We start from the raw sequence: 25,474 nt of genomic DNA, 5'->3' as shown, positions 1-25,474 counted from the left end.
GATGCCCCACAACATTGGCCATGGGGACAGCACCCCTGGAGGGATCTTTGCACGTGCTGTTGCCGTGTCTGGAACTCTCGGCCCTTCTGAGCATCTGGTACTCCTCCATCCTGTCGTGGCTGGCTAGAGGCAGGGGTGGCTCCTGGAAGGATGAGGGCTAGAGACAGCTCAGCTCCGGGGCCTCGAACTTGAGCCACCTGGCCCTGACTCGCTGGGCCACAAAGATCCCCTCACTTCAAGGCTGTGGTCCAATATCCATTGAGGAACGTCAGCTGGCCGGCCATAGCCTGGGAGGGCAGGGCAGTGGGGCTGTGGGCAGGCAGTGTGGGTCAGGCCACTGCTGGAGATGTCTTTATTGTCAGCACTTTAGGGAGGGGTGAGAAGGTAGGATGCCCCTGCCCATCCCGAGAGTCTCAGGAGGGAGCCGTATGTCGCTTGGGGGGCCATATTTGGTCATTGATCCAGTACACGTAGTTGGCCACACGGGTGTAGACACCTGGCTTGTTGAGCTGCCCGCAGCCGTCACCCCAGCTGATGATGCCATACAGGTAAGCCACACCATTCTTCTCACAGGCCAGGGGGCCCCCTGAGTCCCCCTGTGACAGAGACTCCATCAGAGCTACCCTGAATGTGAGCCAGGGGCTCAGACCCTTCACCATTGTCCCCTTCCTACCCCACATCTTGCTGACCCCAACCCCACACATGCCCGCCAAGGGACAAAAAGCCCCCTCTGACCCCGGACCCCCCCGGAATTCTAATATTGACTTCCGGGAACTTGGAGACAGGTGACAAAGGTGCTTCTGAGTAAAGGAGCTGAATGCTTTCCCCCAAACTCATTGAACAGGAAGTCCTCGCATTCCCAGGCTGCAGGGGGAGGCAGGACAGGGTGGTCTAACCATACACCTCCTTCCTAAATCCTCCCATGGCTCTCCCTGCTCCACCCCAGTATGTCCCCCATGGTGCAGCCACTCTGTGTCCTGGTGCCCTCCTCGCCTCCTGACAAACTTCTACTTATCCCGAGGACAAATACAAGTGCCAGCTCCTCTATGACACCATCCTTGATTTCCCCAGGGGATGCTCATCGTGCCATGTGGTCTAGTCAAGCCCCACTCTGCTGCTTCTAAGCTGTGTGACCTTGTGGGAGTGATTTGACCTCTCCAGGCCTCTGTTTCTCCATCTGTAGAATCTGGTTGGTGTGCAGCCTAAACAAGACCATGCCTGTGAAGGGCTGGACACAGAGGCCAGATACAGTAAACCCTTGATAAAGGTTAGCCACTATCGTGGATAGATGTATGTATGTATGTGGGATGAATGGATGGATTAGAAAAGGAAGGAAGAAAGGATGGATGGATGGATGGTGGATAGATCGATAATGAAAGGAAGGATGGATAGAAGAAAGGATAGAAGGATGGATCGATGGTGAATAGACTTATGTATGTATGTGGGATGGATGGATGGGTAGATGGATGGTGGATACATGTATGTATGTATGTATGTATGTATGTATGTATGTATGTATGTATGTGGGACAGGTACATGGATGGATGGTTGGTTGGGTGGATGGATGGTTGGTTGGATGAATGGATGATGGGTGGGTGGATGGATGATTGATAGATAGATGGGTAGACGAATGAGAGGACAGACGGACAGACGGAGGGTAGACGGATGAACAGATCGAGCCCACCGGGGAGAACTAAGGGTGAAGAGTGGTTTGACCATTGGTGTCACATAGACAGCTCTGCTCCTGGATTGGACAACTGGGGTTTTTCCCAGCTGTGTGACCCCAGACCTCTTTCTGAGCCTCAGTTTCCCCTTTGTAAAATGGGGCTGATGTGCTGCCTAAAACATGTCTGTGGTGCATTGGACACATAGTCCAGACACAGTAAGCCCTTGATGAAGGTTAGCTACTGCTGATATGGCAGGACTCAAAATGAGAAGAAATGGCTGCAAATATCCATTAGTAATTGGAACATGAAATGTACAATGCATGAATCCAGGAAAATTGAAAGTCATCCAAAATGTAATGGAACACATAAAGACTGATATCCTGGGCATTAGTGAGCTGAAATGAGCTAGTATTGGCCATTTTGAATCAGACAATTGTATGGTCTACTACACTGGGAATGACAACTTGAAGAGGAATGGCATCACGTTCGTCGTCAAAAAGAACATTTCAAGATCTACCCTGAAGTACAACACTGTCAGTGAAAGGATAATACCCATACACCTGCAAGGAAGACAAGTTAAGATGACTATTAGTTAAATTTATGCAACAACCACAAATGCCAAAAATGAGGAAATTGAAGATTTTTTTACCAACTTCTGCAGTGTGAAATTGATCAAACCTGCAATCAAGATGCATTGATAATCACTGGTGATTGGAATGCAAAAGTTGGAAACAAAGAAGAAGGTTTGGTAGTTGGAAAATATGGCCCTGGTGATAGAAATGATGTTAGAGATCACATGATAGAATTCTGCAAGATCGACTTCTTCATTGCAAATACGTTTTTTCAACAACATAAATGGTGACTACACACATGGACCTCACTGCATGGAAAACAGAGGAATCAAATCGACTACATCTGTGGAAAGAGACGAGAGAGAAGCTCAATATCATCAGTTAGAACAAGGCCAGAGGCTAACTATGGAACAGACCAACAGTTGCTCATATGCAGGTTCAAGTTGAAGCTGAAGAAAATTAAAACAAGCCCACAAGAGCCAAAATACAACCTCGAGTATATCCCACCTGAATTTGAAGACCACTTGAAGAACAGATGTGACACCATATACACTACTGACTGAAGACTAGGGCAGCTGTGGAATGATATCATGCTTGAAGAAAGCAAAAAGCCATTCAAAAGACAGGAAAGAGGAAAAAAAAGACCAAAATGGATGTTAGAAGAGGCTCTGAAACTTGCTCTTGAAGTTAGAGTAGCTAAAGTGAATGGAATAAATGAAGTAAAAGGGAAGATTTCAAAGGGCAACTGAAGAAGACAAAGTAAAATATTATAATGATATATGCACAGACCTGGGGTTAGAAAAACAAAATGGAAGAACATGCTTGGCGTTTCTCAAGCTGAAAGAGCTGAAGAAAAAATCCAAGCCTCAAGTTGCAATTGTGAAGGATTCTATAGGGAAAATATTGAAAGACACAAGAAGCTTCAAAAGCAGATGGAAGGAATACACAGAGTCACTGTACCAAAAAGAATTGGTCGATGTTCAACCATTCCATGAGGCAGCATATGATCAAGAACTGGTGGTACTGAAGGAAGAAGTCCAAGCTGCACTGAAGACATTGGTGAAAAATTGTCTTCAGGAATTGACAGAATTCCAACTGAAATGTTTCAACAAATGAATGCAGCGCTGGAGGCGCTCACTTGTTTATGCCAAGAAATTTGGAAGACAGCTATCTGGCCAGCCAACTGGAGGAGATCCATGTTTGTGCCCATTCCAAAGGAAGTACAATTTTGCTGAAGATCATTCAAAAAGCAGCTGCAGCAGTACATAAAGAAAACAAAAATCCTCACAACTGGACCAACAAGCAACATCATGACAAATGGAAGAAAAAATGACACTGTCCAAACTGCACTGAAGGCATTGACAAAAATAAGGCTCCAGGAATTGACGGAATATCAATTGAGATGTTTCAACAAATGGATGCAGCGCTGGAGGTGCTCACTCGTCTATGCCAAGAATTATGGAAGACAGCTACCTGGCCAACGGACTGGAAGAGATCCATATTTATGCCTATTCCCAAGAAAGATGACCCAACTGAGTGCGAAAATTATAGAACAATATTGTTAATATCATACTCAAGCAAAATTTTGCTCAAGATCATTCAAAAGCGGCTGCAGCAGTATATCGACAGGGAACTGCCAGAAATTCAGGCCGGATTCAGAAGGGGACGTGGAACCAGGGATACCATTGCTGATGTCAGATGGATCCTGGCTGAAAGCAGAGAATACCAGAAGGATGTTTACCTGTGTTTTATTGATTATGCAAAGGCATTCAACTGTGTGGATCATAACAAATTATGGATAACATTGCAAAGAATGGGAATTCCAGAACATTTAATTGTACTCATGAGGAACCCATACATAGACCAGACAAGGGGATACTGAGTGGTTTAAAGTCACGAAAGTGTGTGTCAGGGTTGTATCCTTTCACCGTATCTATTCAGTCTGTATGCTGAGCAAATAATCTGAGAAGCTGGACTATATAAAAAAGAATGGGGCATTGGGATTGGAGGAAGACTCATTAACAACCTGCTGTATGCGGATGACACAACCTTGCTTGCTGAAAATGAAGAGGACTTGAAGCACTTACTAATGAAGATCGAAGACCTCAGCCTTCAGTATGGGTTACACCTCAACATAAAGAAAACCAAAATCCTCACAACTGGACCAATAAACAACATCATGATAAAGAGAGAAAAGATTGAAGTTGTCAAGGATTTCATTTTACTCGTATCCACAATCAACACCCATGGAAGCAGCAGTCAAGAAATCAAAAGACAGGGAGGCGGAGCCAAGATGGCAGAACAGACGCTTCCGGTGAGCCCTCTTTACAACAAAGACCTGAAAAAACAAGTGAAATGAGTATATTTATGACAAGGTAGGAGCCCTGAACATCTAAGGCAAGCTTAGAAAATGAACTGAGGGGCAGGAGAGGAAGAGACTGTTCAGAAGCGGAGAGGAGTTACCGGACCTGAATTGCGGGGAGGCCTAAGGCACCATTCTGGGAGCGGCTGTGGCAGTGGGCTGGTACTAGCGTTAGGCCGCATTTTCCTCAGGGAGAAGCAGACAGCTGCACAGCCTACTCACACCTCTGGAACCTGAGGAGAACGGCGCTCTCGGCAAAAGCTAAGTACTTGCGTATATTTCACTGCTCCCCCCCACCCCCAAGTCAGCTTCAGCAGCTTAATTCCCTGGGCCTGAAATAACCACTGTTGAGCACCTAGAGCCATCCTCCCGGCCTCGGGGAACAAAGAAATTTGCAATTGGGGGAAAAGATAATTTGCCAGCTCCACTAACCAGGGGAGCTCAGGAGAGAAGCAGCTCCTGTGCAGGCATAAACGGCCTGTGGACTTTAAGCACCATTCCCCTCTGCATGGACGTGTGTGGGCCTATTTCAGGAAAATAGGCCCTTGTTGGCAGACTCCAACCATTTCAGCTGTGCGGTGGAGAGGTGGGTGTTTGTTGTTTGACATTGCTTTGCCTATTAAACAGGGTCCTCACCTACCCACATCAGGGGCCTAAGGAATGGTAGCTACACTCAGGTCACCCAGCCACCCACAACAGGGGTCCAAGGATAACTGGTACCTCCCAGTCCTTACAACCAAAAACACTGGGTGCCCAAGGTCCGTCTGTAGAATCCACCCACCTGTATGCTCTAGGGAAGAGGGACGCATTTTCCTCAGAGACACTCAGGGTTGGTTCTCAGCTCCCTGCCTTGTTCAGAGCATGGTCCCCTGCTGCAATCAGATACTGGTACCTACACCAATCACCCCTGCCCCTCTAAGACTGTAGGACAGAGCCTGTACCACACACTGGATGATCAGCTACCTGGACACCTGAGCTGAATTCACACAAGAAAAGTGAATGGATTCCTAGACTGCTATACCTAATAACAGCTCTAGCCACCTGGGGACAGGACGTCAGAGCTCCAAGGACGAAAATAATCAAGCTAGCTCACTCATGCAACCCATTTGGGTATATCAAAACAAAACAAAGCAAGCAGCTACGACACAGTAAGCAAGCATAAACTAATACAATAACTTATAGATGGCTCAGAGACAACAGTCAATATCAAGTCACATAAAGAAACAGACCATGATCACCTCAACAGGCTCTCAAAACAAAGAATCCAGGGATCTTCTAGATGAAAGCGCATTCCTGGAATTACCAGAAGCAGAATACAAAAGATCAATATACAGAACCCTTCAAGACATCAGGAAGAAAATGAGGCAATATGCAGAACAAGCCAAGGAACACACAGATAAAGCAACTGAAGAAATTAGAAAGATTATTCAGGAACATAATGAAAAATTTAATAAGCTGTAAAAATCCATACACAGACAGCAATCAGAAATTCAGAAAATTAATAATTAAATTACAGAAGTAGACAACTCAATAGAAAGTCAGAGGAGCAGAATTGAGCAAGTAGAAGCTAGAATTTCTGAACTCGAAGATAAATCACTTGACACTAATATATTTGAAGAAAAATCAGGTAAAAGAATTTTTAAAAATGCACAAAACTTAGGAATTATGTGGGACTCTATCAAGAGAAATAACCTACGAGTGATTGGAGTACCAGAACAGGGAGGGATAACATAAAATACAGAGAGAATTGTTGAAGATTTGTTGGCAGAAAACTTCCCTGATATCCTGAAAGATGGGAAGATATCTATCCAAGATGCTCATTGAACTCCACATAAGGTAGATCTTAAAAGAAAGTCACCAAGACATATTATAATCAAACTTGTCAAAACCGAAGATAAAGAGAGAATTTTAAGAGCAGCTAGGGATAAATGAAAAGTCACCTACAAAGGAGAGCCAATAATAACAAGCTCGGACTACTCGGCAGAAACCACACAGGCAAGAAGGCAATGGGATGACTTATTTAAAAAATTGAAGGAAAAAAATTGCCTGCTAAGAATCATATATCTAGCAAAACTGTCTCTCAAATATGAAGGTGAAATTAGGACATTTCCAGATAAACGGAAGTTTAGGGAATTCGTAAAAACCAAATGAAAACTACAAGAAATACTACAGGGAGTTCTTTGGTTAGAAAATCAATAATGTCAGGTATCAACCCAAGACTAGAACACCGGGCAGAGCAATCAGAAGTCAACCTAGACAGGGAAATCCAAAAAAACAAAGCAAGATTAAAAGAAAAAAAAAAGCTCAAAACAGGGTAACAGTGATGTTAGTATATGAAAGAAGACAACATTAAAACAATAAAGGACTAAGAAATGTAATCATACACCTTCCATATGGAGAGGAAGATACAGCAATACAAAGAAATAAAAGGTTTAAATTTAGAAAAATAGGGGTAAATAACAAGGTAACCACAAAGGAGACAAACTATCCTACATACCAAAATAAAATACAAGAAAAAAACAGAGACTCGGCAGAAACGAAATCAACAACAACGAATATGAGGGAAGGACAATATATAAAGAGAACCTACTCAGCACATAAAATTAAGTGGGAAAAAGAAACTGAACAACACACAAAAAAAAACCCATCAAAATGGTAGCACTTAACCACTACGCCACCAGAGTTTCCACTAAATTCATACCTATCCATAATTACGCTGAATGTAAATGGACTAAATGCACCAATAAAGAGACAGAGAGTGACAGAATGGGTTAAAAAACAGGATCCATCTATATGCTGCCTACAAGAGACACACCTTCGACTTAGAGACATAAACAAACTAAAACTCAAAGGATGGAAAAAAACATATCAAGCAAACAACAATCAAAAAAGGGCAGGAGTGGCAATATTCATTTCTGACAAAATAGACTTTAAAGTTAAATCCATCATAAAGGATAAGGAAGGACACTATATAATGATTAAAGAGACAATATACCAAGAAGATATAACCATATTAAATATTTATGCACCCTATGACAGGGCTGCAAGGTACACAAAACAAACTCCATCAGAACTGAAAAGTGAGATAGACAGCTCCACAATAGTAGTAGGAGACTTCAATACACCACTTTCAGTGAAGGACAGGACATCCAGAAAGAAGCTCAATAAAGACACAGAAGATCTAAATGCCACAAACAACGAACTTGACATCGTAGACATATACAGAACACTGCACCCAACAGCAAAAAGTATACTTTCTTTTCTAGTGCACATGGAACATTCTCTAGCACAGACCACATATTAGGTCATAAAGCAAGCCTTAGCAGAATCCAAAACACTGAAATATTGCAAAGCATCTTCTCAGGCCATGAAAGTGGAAATCAATAACAGAAAAAGCAGGGAAAAGAAATCAAACACTTGGAAACTGAACAATACCCTGCTCAAAAAAGACTGGGTTATAGAAGACATTAAGGACGGAATAAAGAAATTCAGAGAATCCAATGAGAATGAAAACACTTCCTATCAGAACCTTTGGGACACAGCGAAAGCAGGGCTCAGAGGTCAATTTATATCAATAGATGCACACATACAAAAAGAAGAAAAGGCCAAAATCAAAGAATTATCCCTACAACTTGATCAAATAGAAAGAGAGCAACAAAAGAAACCCTCAGGCACCAGAAGAAAATAATAAAAATTAGAGCAGAATTAAATGAGATAGAAAACAGAAAAACAATTGAAAGAATTAACAAGACCAAAAGCTAGTTCTTTGAAAAAAATCAACAAAATTGATAAACCGTTGGCCAAACTGACAAAAGAAAAACGGGAGAGGAAGCAAATAACCTGAATAAGAAATGAGATGGGCGATATTACAACAGACCCAACTGAAATTAAAAGAATCATATCAGATTGCTATGAAAAATTGTACTCTAACAAATTTGAAAATCTAGAAGAAATGGATGAATTCCTAGAAACACACTACCTACCTAAACTAACACAAACAGAGGTAGAAGAACTAAATGACCCATAACAAAAGAAGAGATTGAAAAGGTAATCAAAAAATTCCCAACAAAAAAAGCCCTGGCCCGGATGGCTTCACTGCAAAGTTCTACCAAACTTTCAGAGAAGAGTTAACACCACTACCACTAAAGGTATTTCAGAGCATAGAAAAGGATGGAATACTCCTAAATTCATTCTATGAAGTCAGCATATCCCTGATACCCAAACCAAGTAAAGACACCACACAAAAAAGAAAATTACAGACGTATATCCCTCATGAACTTACATGCAAAAATCCTCAAAAAAATTCTAGCCAATAGAATTCAACAACATATCAACAAAATAATTCACCATGACCAAGTGGGATTCATACCAGCTATGCAGGGATGGTTTAACATTAGAAAAACAGTTAATGTAATCCATCACATAAATAAAAGACAAGAATCACATGATTTTATCAATTGATGCAGAAAAGGCATTTGACAAAGTTCAACATCCATTCATGATAAAAACTCTCAGCAAAACAGGAATAGAAGGAAAATTCCTCAACATAATAAAGGGCATTTATACAAAGCCAACAGCCGACATCATCCTAAATGGAGAGAGCCTGACAGCATTCCCCTTGAGATCAGGAACCAGACAAGGATGCCCTTTATCACCACTCTTATTCAACATTGTGCTGGAGGTCCTAGCCAGAGCAATTAGGCTTAGATAAAGAAATAAAGGGGATCCAGATTGGCAAGGAAGAAGTAAAAGTATCTCTATTTGCAGATGACATGATCTTATACACAGAAAAACCTAAGAAAGTCTCACGAAAACTACTGAAACTAATAGGAGTTCAGCAGAGTATCGGGATACAAGATAAACATACAAAAATCAGTTGGATTCCTCTACACCAACAAAAAGAACATCAAAGAGGAAATCACCAAATCCATACCATTTACAATAGCCCCCAAGAAGATAAAATACTTAGGAATAAATCTTACCAGAGATGAAAAAGGCTTATACAAAGAAAACTACAACACACTTCCACAAGAAACCAAAGAGACCTACATAAGCAGAAGAACATACCTTGCTTATGGATAAAAAGATTTAACATTATAAAAATGTCTATTCTACCAAAAGTGATCTATACATTTAATGCAATTCCGATTCAAATTCCAATGACATTCTTTAATGAGATGGAGAAACAAATCACCAACTTCATATGGAAGGGAAAGAGGCCCCAGATAAGTAAAGCATTACTGAAAAAGAAGAGCAAAGTGGGAGGCGTTACTCTACCTGATTTTAGAACCTATTATATCACCCCAGTAGTCAAAACAGCCTGGTACTGGTTTAACAACAGATACATAGACCAGTGGAACAGAATTGAGAATCCAGACATAAATCCATCCACGTATGAGCAGTTGGTATTTGACAAAGGCCCCAAAACAGTTAAATGGGGAAAAGACAGTCTTTTTAACAAATGGTTCTGGCAGAACTGGATATCCATCTGCAAAAAAATGAAACAAGACCCATACCTCACTCCATGCACAAAAACAGGATCAAAATGGATCAAAGATCTAAAGATAAAATCTAAAACTATAAAGATAATGGAAGAAAAATTAGGGACAATGTTAGGAGCCCTAATACATGGCATAAACAGTATACAAAACATTACTGACAATGCAGAAGAAAAACTAGATAACTGGGAGCTCTTAAAAATCAAACACCTATGCTCATCCAAAGACTTCACCAAAAGAATAAAAAGACTACCTACAGACTGGGAAAAAGTTTTTAGCTATGACATTTCCGATTAGCGCCTGATCTCTAAAATCTACATAATACTGCAAAAACTCAACTGCAAAAAGACAAATAACCCAATTGAAAAAATGGGCAAAAGATATGAACAGACACTTCACTAAGGAAGACATTCAGTTACCTAACAGATACATGAGGAAATGCTCATGATCATTATCCATTAGAGAAATGCAAATCAAAACTACAATGAGATTCCATCTTACTCCAACAAGGCTGGCATTAATCCAAAAAACACAAAATAATAAATGTTGGAGAGGTTGTGGAGAGACTGGAACACTTATACACTGCTGGTGGGAATGTCAAATGGTACAACCACTTTGGAAATCGATTTGGCACCTCTTTAAAAAGCTAGAAATAGAACTACCATACCATCCAGCAATCCCACTCCTTGGATTATATCCTAGAGAAATAAGAGCCTTTACACGAACAGGTATATGCACTCCCATGTTTATTGCAGCACTGTTTACAATAGCAAAAAGATGGAAGCAACCAAGGTGCCCATCAACAGATGAATGGATGAATAAATTATGGTATATTCACACAATGGAATACCATGCATCGATAAACAACAACTATGAATCTGTGAAACATTTCATAACATGGAGGAACCTGGAAGGCATTATGCTGAGTGAAATTAGTTGTAAAAGGACGAATATTGTATAAGACCGCTATTATAAGAACTCGAGAAATAGTTTAAACTGAGAAGAAAACATTCTTTTGTGGTTACGAGAGGGGGGAGGGAGGGAGGGTGAGAGAAGGGCATTCACTAATTAGATAGTAAATAAGAACTACTTTAGGTGAAGGGAAAGATAACACACAATACAGGGGAGGCCAGCACAATTGGACTAAACCAAAAGCAGTTTCCTGAATAAACTGAATGCTTTGAAGGCCAGCGTAGCATGGGCAGGGGTCTGGGGACCATGGTTTCAGGGGACATCTAAGTCAATTGGCATAATAAAATCTATTAAGAAAACATTCTGCATCCCACTTTGAAGAGTGACATCTGGGGTCTTAAAAGCTAGCCAGCAGCCATCTAAGATGCATCAATTGGTCTCGACCCACCTGGATCAAAGGAGAATGAAGAACACCAAGGACACAAGAGGATTTCGAGCCCAAGAGACAGAAAGGGCCACATGAACCAGCGACTACATCATCCTGAGACCAGAAGAAATAGATGGTGCCTGGCTACAACCGATGACTGCCCTGACAGGGAACACAACAGAGAACCCCTGAGGGAGCAGGAGAGCAGTGGGATGCAGACCCCAAATTCTCATAAGACCAGGTTAATGGTCTGACTGAGACAGGAAGGACCTCAGTGGTCATGGCCCCCAAACCTTCTGTTGGCCCAGGACAGGAACTATTCCCAAAGCCAACTCTTCAGACAGGGATTGGACTGGACAATGGGTTGGAGAGGGATGCTGGTGAGGAGTGAGCTTCTTGGGTCGGGTGGACACTTGAGACTATGTTGGCATCTCCTGCCTGGAGGGGAGATGAGAGGGTGGAAGGGGTCAGAAGCTGGCGAGACAGACACGAAAAGAGAATGGAGGGAGAGAGTGGGATGTCTCATTAGGGGGAAAGTAATTGGGAGTGTGTAGCAAGGTGTATATGGGTTTTTGAGTGAGAGACTGACTTGATTTGTAAACTTTCACTTAAGGCACAATAAATTTATTTAAAAAAGAAAAAGCTAGAAATAGAACTACCATACAATCCAGCAATCCTATTCCTTGGGATATATACTAGAGAAATAAGAGTCTTTACACGAACAGACATATGCACACCCATGTTTATTGCAGCACTGTTTACAATAGCAAAAAGAAGGAAGCAACCAACATGCCCATCAAGGGATGAATGGATAAATAAATTATGGTATATTCACACAATGGAATCCTATGCATCGATAAAGAACAGTGACATGGAGGAACCTGGAAGGCTTTAGGCTGAGTGAAATTAGTCAGTTGTAAAAGGACAAATATTGTATAAGACCACTATCATAAGAACTCAGGAAATAGTTTAAACACAGAAGAAAATATTCTTTGATGGTTTCGAGAGGGGGCAGGGAGGGAGGGTGGGAGAGGAGTATTCACTAATTAGATAGTAGATAAGAACTACTTTGGGTGACGGGAAAGATAACACACAATACAGGCAAGTCAGCACAACTGGACTAAACCAAAAGCGAAAAAGTTTAAAACTGAATGCTTCAAAGGCCAGCGTAGCAGGGGCAGGGATTTTGGGACCATGGTTTCAGGTGACATCTAAGTCAATTGGCATAAAAAATCTATTAAGAAAACATTCTGCATCCCACCTTGGAGAGAGGCGTCTGGGATCTTAAACGCTAACAAGCAGCCATCTAAGATGCATCAATTGGTATCAAACCACCTGGATCAAAGGAGAATGAAGAACACCAAAGACACAAGGTAATTATGACCCCAAGAGACAGAAAGGGCCACATAAACCAGAGACTACATCAGCCTGAGACCAGAAGACCAAGATGGTGCCTGGCTACAACCGATGACTGCCCTGACAGGGAACACAACAGAGAACCTCTGAGGGAGCAGGAGAGCAGTGGGATGCAGACCCCAAATTCTTATGAAAAGACCGGACTTAATGGTCTGACTGAGACTAGAAGGATCCCGGTGGTCATGGCCCCCAGACCTTCTGTTGGCCCGGGACAAGGACCATTCCCAAAGTCAACTCTTTAGACAGCGATTGGACAGGACAATGGGTTGGAGAGGGATGCTGGTGAGGAGTGCGCTTCTTGGATCAGGTGGACACTTGAGACTATGTTGGCATCTCCTCCCTGGAGGGGAGATGAGAGGGTAGAGGGGGTTAGAAGCTGGTGAGATGAACTCGAAAAGAGAGAGTGGAGGGAGGGAGTGGGTTGTCTCATTAGGGGGAGAGCAATTGGGAGTATGTAGCAAGTTTTTGTGTGAGAGACTGACTTGATTTGTAAACTTTCACTTAAAGCACAATAAAAATAAATAAAAAAAAGAAATCAAAAGACGCATTGCATTGGGCAAATCTGCTGCAAAGGACCTCTTTAAAGTGTTGAAAGAGAAAGATGTCAGCTTGAAGACTAAGGAATGCCTGACCCAAGCCATGGTATTTTCAATCACATCATATGCATGTGAAAGCTGGACAATGAATAAGGAAGACCAAAGAAGAATTGATGCCTTTGAATTATGGTGTTGGTGAAGAATATTGAATATACCATGGACTGCCAAAAGAACAAACAAATCTGTCTTGAAAGAAGTACAACCAGAATGCTCCTTGGAAGCAAGGATGGCGAGATTGCGTCTTACATACTTTGGACATGTTTTCAGGAGGGATCAGTCCCTGGAGAAGGACATCATGCTTGGTAAAATACAGGGTCAGTGGAAAAGAGGAAGACCCTCAACGAGATGGATTGACACGGTGGCTGCAACAATGGGCTCAAGCATAACAACGATTGTAAGGATGGCACAGGACCAGGAAATGTTTCGATCTGTTGTACATAAGGTAGCTATGAGTCAGAACTGACTGGATGGCACCCAACAACAAAAACATGCCTGTGAAGGCTGCACAATGAATAAAGAAGATGGAAGAATTGATTCCTTTGAATTACAGTGTTGATGAAGAACAGTGAATATACCATGGACTGCCAGAATAAAGAACAAGTCCATCTTGGAAGAAATATAGCCAGAGTACTCCTTGGAAGTGAGGATGGCAAGACTTTTTCTCACATACTTTGGACATGTTATCAGGAGGGACCAATCCCTGGAGAAAGACATCATGCTTGGTAAAGTTGAGGGTCAGTGAAGAAGAAGACCTTCACGAGATGGACTGACACAGTGGTTACAACAATGGATTCAGACATAACGCCGTTTGTGAAGATGGCGCAGGACCAGGCAGTGTTTCGTTCTATTGCACATAGGGTTGCTATCAGTTGGAACCAACTTGATGCCATCTAACAACTGTGGTGGATAGATGTATGTATGTGGGGTGGATGGATGGATGGATAGAAAGATGGATGGATGGATAGATGGAAGGATAGAAGGATGGATGGATGGGTAGATGATGGATGGATGCAAGGGTGGAAGGGAGGATGGACAGACGATGGATGGATGACGAGAGGTGGACGGACAGATGGATGGATGGATGGATGGATGGATGGATGGATGGATGGATGGATGGATGGATGGATGGATGGATGGATGGATGGATGGATGGATGGATGGGTGGATGGGTGGGGGGGTGGGTGGGGGGGTGGATGGGTGGATGGGTGGATGGGTGGATGGGTGAATAACCAAAAAAACCAAACCCATTGCTGTCGAGTCAATTCTGACTCATAGCAACCCTATAGGACAGAGTAGAACTGTGCCATAGAGTTTCCAAGGAGCACCTGGTAGATTGGAACTGCCGACCTTTTGGTTAGCAGCTGAACTTTTAACCACTATGCCACCAGGGCTTCTGGATGGATGGATAGATGGAAGGATAGATGGATGGATGGATGAGTGGATGGATGGATGGATGGATGGATGGATGGATGGATGGATGGATGGATGGATGGATGGATGGATGGATGGATGGGTGGGTGTGTGTGTGGCTGGGTGGAGGCATAAATGGATGGATTGAGCCCACCTGGGAGAACTGAGGGTGAAAAGTGGTTTGGCCCTTGGTGCCTGGTGCCACATGGATAGCCCTGCCCCTGGGTTGGACAGTTGGAATTTTTCCTGGCTGTGTGATCCCAGACCTTCTCTGAGCTTCAATTTCCCCATCTGTGGGCAGAAGAGGTTTCTCTCTCCCTGGTGGCCTCCAGAGACAGTGAGCACCATCCTGGGGTGCAGTTGCTGAGCCTGAGGGGTGCTCTCTGTCCTGGGGTCCCTGACTGGCCCTCCAGGGCAGGGGTCCCTTCCAGTTCTGTGTTCCCTGAGATTTTCCTGAGAAATCCCTATCTGTGGGCAGCCATGTCTGGGCTGGGCCTGGTCTGGATCACCTGGCAGGCATCAGCCTTGCAGTCGAAGTAGCCAGCGCAGAGCATGTTGGGGCTGATATCGGCACCATACACCTCGGGGCTGCTGCACTTATGGTCAGCGACAAGTGGGACCAGGGCCTCCCGCAGCGACCTGGAGTAGCCACTCACATCTGCGAGGCATGGCACATTCAGGGGTGGAAGAGGTCTCCACTCATCCCCACTCCCCACTCGCCCCACCCCCTTGCCCCCACTCACCCTTGCCCATGTGGCCCCAGCCTGCGATCTGGCACTTGTGTCCTGCAGGGAAGGGGCTGCTGGGCTCGGGCAGGCAGATGGGCTGGACAAACTGGGAGCGAATGGCACAGCGGTCCCCCTTCTTCTTCAGCCGGACCAGGACTGGGCAGGAGAGAGGCCAGAGGTTAGCCCAGGCGTGGGGAGGAGGCTGAGAGCGAAGGCTGTTGGCAATCCGCGATGGATAGAGCAGATCCAAGGGGTCACACAGGAGGGAAGCCCCTGGGCATAGGGACCATGGCCTGGGAGACCCCGTGGGGGAAGAGGGAGCTGGCCCAGGGCTTTCTCTGCCCATCCCGGCCCCCTGGCTTGCCTTGCCCTAGGACCAAACCTCCTTTGTCCCTCTTCGCATGGCTGAGGACTCGCCAGCCCTGACAGTGCCTACCACCTGCCACCCTCGTTGTGTCTGCAGCCCCCCAGTGCCCCCCAGGGCCCATGCGTACCCAGGTCATGGTCGTTGGGGTTGAGCACGGAGTACTGGGGGTACAGGATGTACTTCTCAATGCTGAACTTCTGCGTCACGTCCGTTGTGCGGTTGAAGAAATGCTGGCCCAGCACCACCGAGACACTCTCCCTGGGGGGGCTGTAAGGGGGGGAATGGGAGCAGCTTGGACCCCAGCCACCCCTCTCAGACTGAGGCTACTTCCCCCACCTGCCTTTGCAGGCCCCAAGGTCCCCGAGGGCTGGTAGTCCTGGGAGAGGCTTGAAGGGCAGCAGGGAGAGGAGGGGTGTCGGGACCCGGGTCTCTGAGGACCGGTGGGCCACGGCCACCCCTGAGGTCTCGGCAGAGGAGTTGAAGGCTCAGCACTAGCTCTAGTTCTGATGGCAACATGAGGCCCTCGCGGCAGCACCGGAAGGGTCCATGCAGAGGGGAGCCCGGGTGGGGCTGCCCTGCCCCAGCTCCAATCTGGCCAGTGTGGTCCCCAGATACATACAGCCCCTCTCCGCCCTCCGCCCCGGGCCCCAACCTGCTCTGGGCCTGTTTCCCCCCGGCCTGTGTCCTGAGGCAGCCTCCAGGCTGCCATGGGGCCTTGGCCACTGACCCTCCAGGTTTCAGGCCCCTTTTGGAAAAGGAGCTCAGGGTCTCTGCTCCTGGGCCGTGGGCACGGCTGGTAGCCTGAGTGAGGACTAGAGCCTGGGGGTCTCTCGGGATGGACTTGGAATACCCAGGCCTCCTGGGGCTCAAGGCGGGTTGGGTGCTTCAGTCAGAAATAGCTGCCATCTGCCCCCCGCTGAGGGATCAACCCCTCTGACCCAGCAGGGCACCATCCCCACCCGAGAGGCCCCACCCCCGCCTGCCCACCCACCTTCACCGCCTGCTCCCCCAACACCAGGCTGAGCCCGAGGGTGGCCCTGGGGGTGGAGGTGAGCACGGGTGAGGTGGGAGGTTGGCTGCCCTACAGGGATGTCTGCTCCCCTCGTCATCCCACTCCACATGAGAGGACCTGGTGGTCCCATTGTACAGAAGTGGGACAGGCCTTCCCGGAGCCTGCAGTGGTCTCCTACCCTTGATGCTGATGGGTGTGTTCGCCAGCTCTCCAGAAGTTGGCCCCACCTCACACTGTCCAGTCCTGATCACCCAGGATGCCTGTCAGGCCCGCCCCTCCTGACAGACCCTGGCCCCCTCCCGCCAGGGCCCCACCCCCCCTCACTGGACCCCCACCCCCCTCCCGCTGGGCCCCCGGGGTTGCAAAGAAGTGGCCTTGGCTTACTTCTGCAGAGGTCAGTCTTGGGGTCTCTGAGCTCACTGGCCTCCTGGGGGTGTGCATGGTGGGCCTCACTCCCAGACAGCCCCTCCTTAGCTGGCAGTGCCAAGCCTGCCTTCCACAGGGGCAAGCACCCCAACCCTTCCCAACTGGGACCCTTCACCACTTTCCAGTCCTCTGACACCCCTCCAGGCCATGAGCGTTGTCACTGTGCCCCCTGGTGCCCAGCCAGGGTGGCGCCTGAAGGACACCTAGGCAGGGTCTACCGGCAAGGCCCTGAGCCCTCACCCGTGCCTGGAGGAAGGCCTGATGCCCTGGGCTGGGGGGCAGAGGTGGAGGGCGGGGTCTCCTTCAGCCTGCTGCCTGGGCACCCTACTCCTCTGAGGAAGGCCTGGCCCACCCAGCCTCCTCCTGGGCAGCATGAGTCCTTGGGGGCAGAGATAGGGTCCCTAGAGCCTCCGTGGCCAGCACAACCCTGAGCACTGAGTCCCAGCTATGACAAAGGGGGTGACCAGAGAACACAGCAGTAGCAGAAGATGAGGGGTCACACAGGTGGGTGGGGGACGGTGGGGGACATGTAGTGAATGGTTAAGTGGGAACACATGGGGACAGGTGAGTGGATGGATGGGGGTGAATGCACAGGTTGGGGGTGGGTGGATATGTATGGGGGTAGGTGGGTGGATGGGGGGATAAGTATGGGGGTAGGTGGGTGGGTGGGAGGGTGGACGTTTGTGGGGGTGGTTGGATGGGGTAGATGGATGGGTGGTGGGTGAGGAGTGGTGGATGGGTAGGGGATGGTTTGAAGGTAGGTGGGTCGACATGGGCAGGTGGGCAGTCTCATGGGTAGATGGGGGTAGATGGATGGGTGGGGGTGGGTGGGTAGATATGTATGGGGGTAGGTGAGTTGGTGGGCGGGTATGGGCGGTGGATGGATGGGTGTTGGGATAGTTGAGTGTGGGGTAGATGGGTGGGTGGGTGAGGAGTAGATGCATAGGCAGGGGTGGGGTGAAGTGGGTGGATAGAGTTGGAGTGGGTGGATGGGTGGATGGACATGGGCAGGTGGAAGGCCCCATGGGTAGACGGGTGGGTGAATGTGCTGGGATGGACGGGTGGGTGGGTGAATGGGGTGGGTGGATGTGGTCAGGTGGATGGCCCCATGGGTAGATGGATGGGAGGATGGAGAGCTGATGGGTGTGGAGTGGATGATGGTTGGGGGGCTGGGTGGGCGTGTCGTGGCATGGGTGGCAAGGACCGGTATGTGGGTGTAAGTGATGGAAGGACACACGAGTGGGTGATGAAGGGGAGGCAGGGGGCCACATACCCTCCCGGGGTAGGCTCAGGGGTTGGGCCGGAGCCAGCTCACCTGTCGGAGAAGCAGTGGGCCGCAGACACCACCCAGCAGGTGTGGATGAGGCTGCCGGCACAGAAGCTGTCCCCGATGTAGAGGGCGGCCAGCCAGGGGTGGGAGCCAGGTAGGGCAGCTGAGCCCCCGATGATGCGGGGCCTCAGGAAGGTTCTCTTCTTGTGCCTCTTGCCACAGGCCCGGCGCCCGCCCAGCACTAGCTCGGGCAGGGCCACCAGGGCCCCGGGGGTGGGAAGGGACTGGTTTCTGGCCAGAGATCCTGGGAGCAGAGGTCCCGAGTCACACGCACGCACGTCACAGCGGGGCCTCTTCTGCACACCCCCCGTCCCTGGACACAGAGGCAGCCAGAGGGGGTCCCACTGCCCAGCATCCCTGGGCCCCTCAGGGATCCTCCACCTCCCTCCTCCTGCCCCACCGTCGGCAATCCTGGATCCAGGTTTTGGGTCCAGCTCTGCCATCCTGAGCACTGACTTACTTCCTGAACCTCAGTTTCCCCATCTGTAGGATGGGGAGAACACTGCCCATATCACAGGGCTTTGTGGGTATCAGAGAGACCTGGTACACACAGAGGGGCTGCCTGGGACCCCTGCCAGCCGCAGAATGGCCAGAGGACAGGATGAGAGACTGGGGCCCAGGGGGAGCCCTCAGGGCCTCCCTGCCTCCCGTCACGCCCTCCCCTGGGGCTGCACTCCCCACCCCAGGGGGGCTGACTTGGGTACAGGCATCCCAGGGGGCATGGTCCATGGACCCTCAACAGGCTACTTCACCCACTCTGTTCCCGGTGCCCACCTACTGGCAACGGTGAGCCTCGGTTCCCCACCTCTCAGATGGGGCTGTGGTCCTCCAGGAAGAGAAGGAGGCCAGGTGTGGCGTCAGGTGGGGAGGGCAATAGGGGAAGCTCGTGTGAACTCAGTGGAGTGAGGGGGATGAGTCAGGGGAGCTGAGGCAGCGCCCCCATCCCCCCACCCCATCCCACCGCCCCGGCCTGCCCCACGCACCGCAGGCAACCAGGTGGCAGTACTCCCAGGAGAGCGTGTTGTCCTTCACCACATAACACCAGGGCCTCTCGTCCTTGTCTGGGTTGCTGGAGGGCCAGAGTAAGGAGGGGGGTCCCAGAGCCCCTCAGAGAGGGCAAGGTGGGAGGGGGTGGGGGAGGGGTGACTGGGTCCAGGACATGCAGCCGGATGGACCAGAGTCCAGGGGTCCCAACACCGGGAGGAACAGCCTTGCTCATTCGGCCGCCTGGGACAGCTGGTCTTGGGCCCCATGGGCCTGACCTCCAATCCCACAACCTTCCGTGCCCAGCCCCTGCAGCTGGGCACCTCCCAGGCAGAGGCTGTGGGCCTGTCCCAACTGGTCTGGGCCCCAGGTGGGAGCTGAGGGAGCCCTGGAGGCTGGCTGGAGGAGGACCCTGTCCCTGGTGCTGACCGGCAGTAGGCATGGGGGCCCAGGCCGAGCAGTGCCGCTGCGCCCACCGAATCCACGTGTAGCTCTTGGTAGAGCAGGTCTGAGTTCCAGGCCAGGCAGCTGAGGCCCGAGGCCGCCCTGCTGGCCACGCCACGGTACTGTACGCCATTGCCCACGAAGCAGCGCTCGGCTGGCACTGGGGGCGGTGTGGAGGGCCGTGAGGCCTGGCTTCTCCCCATGTCCCTGGACACCCGTCCCCAGGGCATGGCACTGGTGTGGGCACTGGCCACTCACCAATGTTACAGAGCCGGCCGACTTGACCCGGCAGGCAGGCGCAGACAGTGGTCCCGGTGGCCACAATCAGGTGGCAGGTGCCCCCGTTCAGGCAAGGGTTGCTCAGGCAAGCTGGAGGGAGCCGTGGGTGAGGGGGTCTCAGACCCAGGGCTGCCCTAGCACCCAGAGTTGCTGGGTACCTTTGGGCCAGTCCCTGCCCCCTGGACTTGCTTGGATTTCAGAGTGTGGGGTGATCACGCTCAGCCCCCCACCCCGGCTGCAGCATACCTGTGTGCTGAGTATCCTCGCACTGGGCACGGCCCCCCATGCAGCTACACTGCTCCACCCGGCCCTGGTGAACGCGGGCCCAGGGCTCGCCTGCCTCCAAGTACTCATAGCGAGTCTCGTCGAAGCACTTCTCTGGGAGACACACAGGGAGTCACCCACCCCCGGGCCCCGTGGCCCCCTACTCACTTCCCAGGTCCCCCGACCCAGCACTCAGCAGGCTCCTGCAGGCCGCGCTGTCCTCACCACCCAGCCACCCGACGCTCACCCTGGCTGCAGTCCTTGCCCGTGAAGGCTGCGGGGCAGGAGCAGATGTAGGACCTGGGGTCCTGCGAGCTGGAGCAGGAGCCCCCATTGAGGCAGGGGTCAGAGGCACAGGGGTCCAGGGTGCCTGGGAGTACCGGGAAGACCGTGAGGGGCCAAGCCACATCTCAGCCCCAGGGCCTGACACCCTGGGCGTTCAGCTTCTGGGTTCCTTGGGGTGCGGGTCCCCTGGGAGAGTGCAGTTCTGCTTTTATGCTTGCTGGGGGGCCTTGGCCCTTCCTCCCAACGCCTCCACCCTGCAATCAGGCCCAGAGTCTGCAGCCAGGACTGAGAAGCTGGCCACCCACACATGGTCAGGTGGCACAGCCCCTGGTAAATGACTCTGGCCACCTCACTGGAGACCCCAATTGAGCGAGACCCCCACCACACCACAGAGCCTACTGGGTCCCGCTCCCAGGATGGCCCACCCATCCCGGGCCCCTGTCCCGGGTTCAGCCTGCGTGGCCGCAGGACCCACCCTGACCACCAGGGGGCGCTGTGGCCCCAGCAATGGCCCTAGCCCCTGGACGGTGAAGCAGGTTATTATCCCCCCACTTCCGGCACACCTCTGCCTCCCACCCATCCCCAGGCCTGCAGAGGGGTTCACCCTAGAACTCCCATTCCACTCCAGGCAGGCCCCTGCTCCCCACACCCCCGTCCAGGTCAGCACTGCCCTCCACTCCGGCCCACCTGCTCAGTCCTTTAACCCGCTGCCCCTCCAGCTCACTCACCCCAGATTGCCGATGAGAGACCCCCAGACCCAGCCCTCCTGGCCAGGCTCAGGGTACCCTGCATCTCCAGGCACCCACCTGGGCCCCCCGAGGCCTGGTGGCCTCAGTACAGTGGGGCCTACCTGGGATCCCTGGAGGTGTGGTGGCTGCGGGGGCGCAGTAACCCCAGGCACGGTCCCGGTCATAGTTGTGAGTCGTGGCGCACCTAGGGTGATGCCTGGGCTGACGGGGGACCACCTCAGCCTGCCCATCCATTCACCCGCCCACTCACTCACTCATCCACTCTGCACGTGTACTGAGCACCACTGTGTGCCAGCCAGGCTCCCCACTGGAGTAGGTGAAAGCTGGGGTGAAGAAGGGGCTCCAGAGTGGTTGGGGCTTGGGGGGGCTGGGGTGGGCGTGGGGCCAGGGGCCTGGGGTGGAGCCAGTGGTCTGTGCTTGATGCCCTCCAGCCCATGGGCAGACCGTGCCAGGCCCCCAGCCGAGGACCCACCACTTTCTGCGGGTGCTCCCCTCAGAGGTGCAGGCCTGGTGCATGCGGCCGCCATAGCGGAAGGGGAACCTGCACGGCCTCCCGTCCTCTGTGAGCACTGCGGGGTGGCAGGGTCAGGGGATCCCACTCCTGGCACCCCTCACCCGCTTGCACCCCCTCTCCCTGAGAGCCCCGACCCACCTTGGCCCTCAGTGTTGCTTGAGGAGGCCACTCTGGGAGTGGGGCTGAGCCCCCAGTCACGGGATCTTTCTACCACAGCCTCAGACATGTTTGTTGCTGGGGTCGCAGGAGTCACAGAGGGGATCGGGGTCATGGGGGTCCCAGGGGTTGCCATGGTGTTAAGTTCTGGGGGCTCCGTACGGTTCTAGGGGGTGCCGAGAGAGCTGGGCAGGGTCAGGCTGCAGGGGCACCCCCCCAGGCCTGTGGATGGACACTCAGCCCAGCAAGCCCCAGTGCACAGGCTGTAGCCCTGGGCCTTGGAGCAGGGGCTGGGGACACTGATATCCCCAAGGCCTCAGCTGGGCCCCTGACCCCACCCCCACTCACAGCTGCATACCACCACCTAACCAGGGTCAGATTCTGGGGTCAGACCTGGGGGTGGGACTCTTACCCTCCCCCTCTAACATGGGACCTGGGAGGTTCAGAGAGGGAAGTGGCTCCCACAACCACAGCTGGCCAGGTAACGTTGCCCAGGGGCCAGCGACTCCCCAGGTGGGGGCCCAGCCAGGTTGAGCCCCCAGGCCCCCTGCACACCCACCTCACCCCAGAAGGCCAGTCATCCCTGAGTGGAGCACTTTGGGCCCCCAGCCCACACCCGACTCCCGCCTGGGCGGGGACACCCCCCCTGCCTCAGCTGAGGACCTGCAGGGACTTTGTCCTGAACGAGCATGGGGAGCCCATGGTCGCTCTGCAAGGGGTCAGCTCACCCCACCAGCCTGTGGCTTGGCCCCGCCAGGCACCAGCAGCAGCAACAGCGGCAGGAGAAGGTATGGCCCAGGCAGGGGGCCGTGGCTGGGGACCCAGGCCCAGCGCCCCATGGCTCTTCCTGAGCTGGCTGAAGGGCAGCAGCAGCACAGAGTGAGCAGGGCAGCTGGAGGTCAAGGCCAACCGGCAATGATTAACCCCAAGCTGCCTCCCAGCTGGACCCACAGGCTACAGGAGCCCCATGACACTCCACTCCACCTACTGCCCCTGCCCAGAGGCCCTGCCCTGACAACATCCCCCCACCCCAGCTTGGGGGCGGCCTCCAGGAAGCCTTCCAGGATGACAGAGCTGGTCGAGGCCTGGACTCCTTGGTCCCCAGCTTTTGGTCCCTGCCTGGCCACAGGGTGAGAGTGGCCGGCTTGTTCTGCTACTGTCTCCACGCCAAAGTGGAGGGGTCACAAGGAGGGCATCAGCATGAGGACCCTCTGCTCCCCAGGGCTGAGCCTGGGTGGGTCCTTATGGGGTGGAATGAGGTACTCAGACCTGCCCCTCTCCGCCTGTCCTAACTCTGGGGTGTCCAGGACCCCTAACTGGCCCCTCTCTGGGACACAGCACTGACACCTGCTCCAGGAAGCCTTCCCAGCCTCATCGCAGCCAGAGGGCCCTGTAATGTCCCCGCTGTGTTCAGGTGTGGCCCCACCGCAGACTGAGCCCCCGCCAGACACCCGCTAGGGGCCACGGGGGCCTGCTTAGGTCCTGCCTGGGTCTGTGTGCGGCTTGCCAGGGGCTCTGGCCTTGCTCCCCGTCTGTGAGCTGGGGTCGGGGTGTGCGTGACTCAGGGCTGTGGGCAGGGTGGCTGCAGGAACCTCTTCTGCAATTCTGATCAACCACAGAGGTGGAGGCGCTGCGGTTCCCAGAGCCAGCGGTTCCGGCTCCAACACAGTCTGAGGGTGGGAGTGGGTGGGAGGGGGTGGGAGGGGGTGGGAGGGGGCGGGAGGGGGTGGGAGGTGGCACTCCACTCTGGCCTTGCAGTGTGCCCCCACCCCATCTCCTGGGGGGAGGGAGATGAGTGGGAGCTCTGCCCCATGTCCTGTCCTAACTCCTCCCTGACCTGTCTCCCCACTCCTTCCTGTCCGCCCCCACTCCTTCCTGTCCGCCCCCACTCCTACTCCCACCCCAAGGTCCAGCTCTGTCCCTGGGTGTCCGCCCCCCAAGGTCCAGCCCCAGTCCCTGGATCCCCACTCCCCTGAGGTCCCAGCCCCCCGCATCCAGCCCTGTCCCTGGATCCCCGCCCTGCCCCCTGAGGTCCAGCCTTGTCCCTGGATTCCCGCCCCTTGAGGTCCGGCCCCACCCCCTGAGGTCCAGCCCCAGTCCCTGGATCCCCGCACCCCCGCCTTGCCGCCCGAGGTCCAGCCCGGTCCCTGGATGCCTGCCCCTCAAGGTGCAGCCCATCCCTGGATACTGGTAGTGTCCCCAGCATGTCAGCCCAGCTCCATGGGCACTGTGGCCTCACCACAACTCCCTTTTGTCTCTGGTGCCCTTTAACCTCTCCAGAGGCCTCACCCTCTGACCCCCTCAAGGGGCAGCCTGGCCATCCACAGTCTGTCCAGAACCACAGGCCCAGCCCGGTGCTGGAACCCCGGTGAGCGTCTGTAATGCCCCAGGCTGGGGTCCCCTCCCTGTGCCCCACCCCAGCTGAGGGGGTAGCTGGGGATCCCTGCTGTGCAGGCCCCCTTGCGGCTCCCTGTCCCAGGCAGGGCAACCTCTCCTGCCCTACTCCCTGTAGCCAAGTAGCCAGAGGCCACCCCACCCCTCACTCACTGCCCTGGGGCCCAACTTGTCCCCCGTGTGCTCAGTGTCCCTCCCTCCCCCGTCATCCCAGTTCTCCCAGGCAGTCCCCCGACATCACGATGGCCCAGCTGGTTAGGCCTCCAGGTGCCTAAAGGTCCCACTGGTCACCTGGCCGAAGGCAGCACCACCTGTCTGATTCAACCCACCCACTCCCCGAGACCCCCCTTGCCTTGGCTCCAGGCACATTGGGTCAGACTCAGCCAGACCTCAGGGCCTTTGCACAAGCCTTTCCTTCTGCCAATACCACTCCCAGCATTCTCCACAGTCGAGCTTCAAAGCAGACGGGGCCTCTGCAGAGGGGCCTTCCCGGACCACCCCTCAAGGGCAGAGTAGGGGGCAGAGTAGCCAGACCTGCCTCCACTGGGCCAGCGATGCCACCAGAAGGCCCAGTTCATGGCCACTGACCAGTGACCAGCGACTGTGTAGTCACGTTGCTGGAGACACATGTCCTAAGCCCTGCCCCACCCACTGCAACCCTGGAGAGGGGGTAGGTTCCAAA

General features: G+C 51.8%; 1 protein-coding gene across 2 annotated transcripts; it reads right to left on the bottom strand.

Moving 5' to 3' along the window:
* Window positions 1-205: 205 nt before the first annotated feature.
* Window positions 206-23,836, bottom strand: HGFAC (HGF activator). Of its 2 annotated transcripts, XM_064286184.1 has the most exons (15): window positions 23,127-23,836; window positions 22,381-22,564; window positions 22,201-22,297; window positions 21,830-21,912; window positions 20,942-21,064; window positions 20,677-20,808; window positions 20,410-20,520; window positions 20,137-20,311; window positions 19,707-19,792; window positions 19,184-19,206; window positions 18,709-18,947; window positions 16,083-16,222; window positions 15,604-15,744; window positions 15,370-15,518; window positions 206-596 (listed from the first exon to the last, which is right to left on the bottom strand). In XM_064286184.1, the coding sequence occupies exons 1-15, from the start codon at window positions 23,235-23,237 to the stop codon at window positions 414-416; spliced, it is 1,977 nt and encodes a 658-aa protein (XP_064142254.1). In that variant the 5' UTR covers window positions 23,238-23,836; the 3' UTR covers window positions 206-413. The 2 variants fall into 2 exon arrangements, with proteins under 2 accessions (XP_064142254.1, XP_064142253.1); XM_064286183.1 differs by lacking the exon at window positions 19,184-19,206 and having other exon boundaries at window positions 18,709-18,967.
* Between the last annotated feature and the right edge of the window lie 1,638 nt (window positions 23,837-25,474).

Source organism: Loxodonta africana, chromosome 5 (genome assembly GCF_030014295.1).
Source record: "Loxodonta africana isolate mLoxAfr1 chromosome 5, mLoxAfr1.hap2, whole genome shotgun sequence".
Classification (NCBI taxonomy): domain Eukaryota; kingdom Metazoa; phylum Chordata; class Mammalia; order Proboscidea; family Elephantidae; genus Loxodonta; species Loxodonta africana.
Note: the sequence above shows the minus strand (reverse complement) of the source record. Positions and strands in the feature narration are given on the sequence as shown.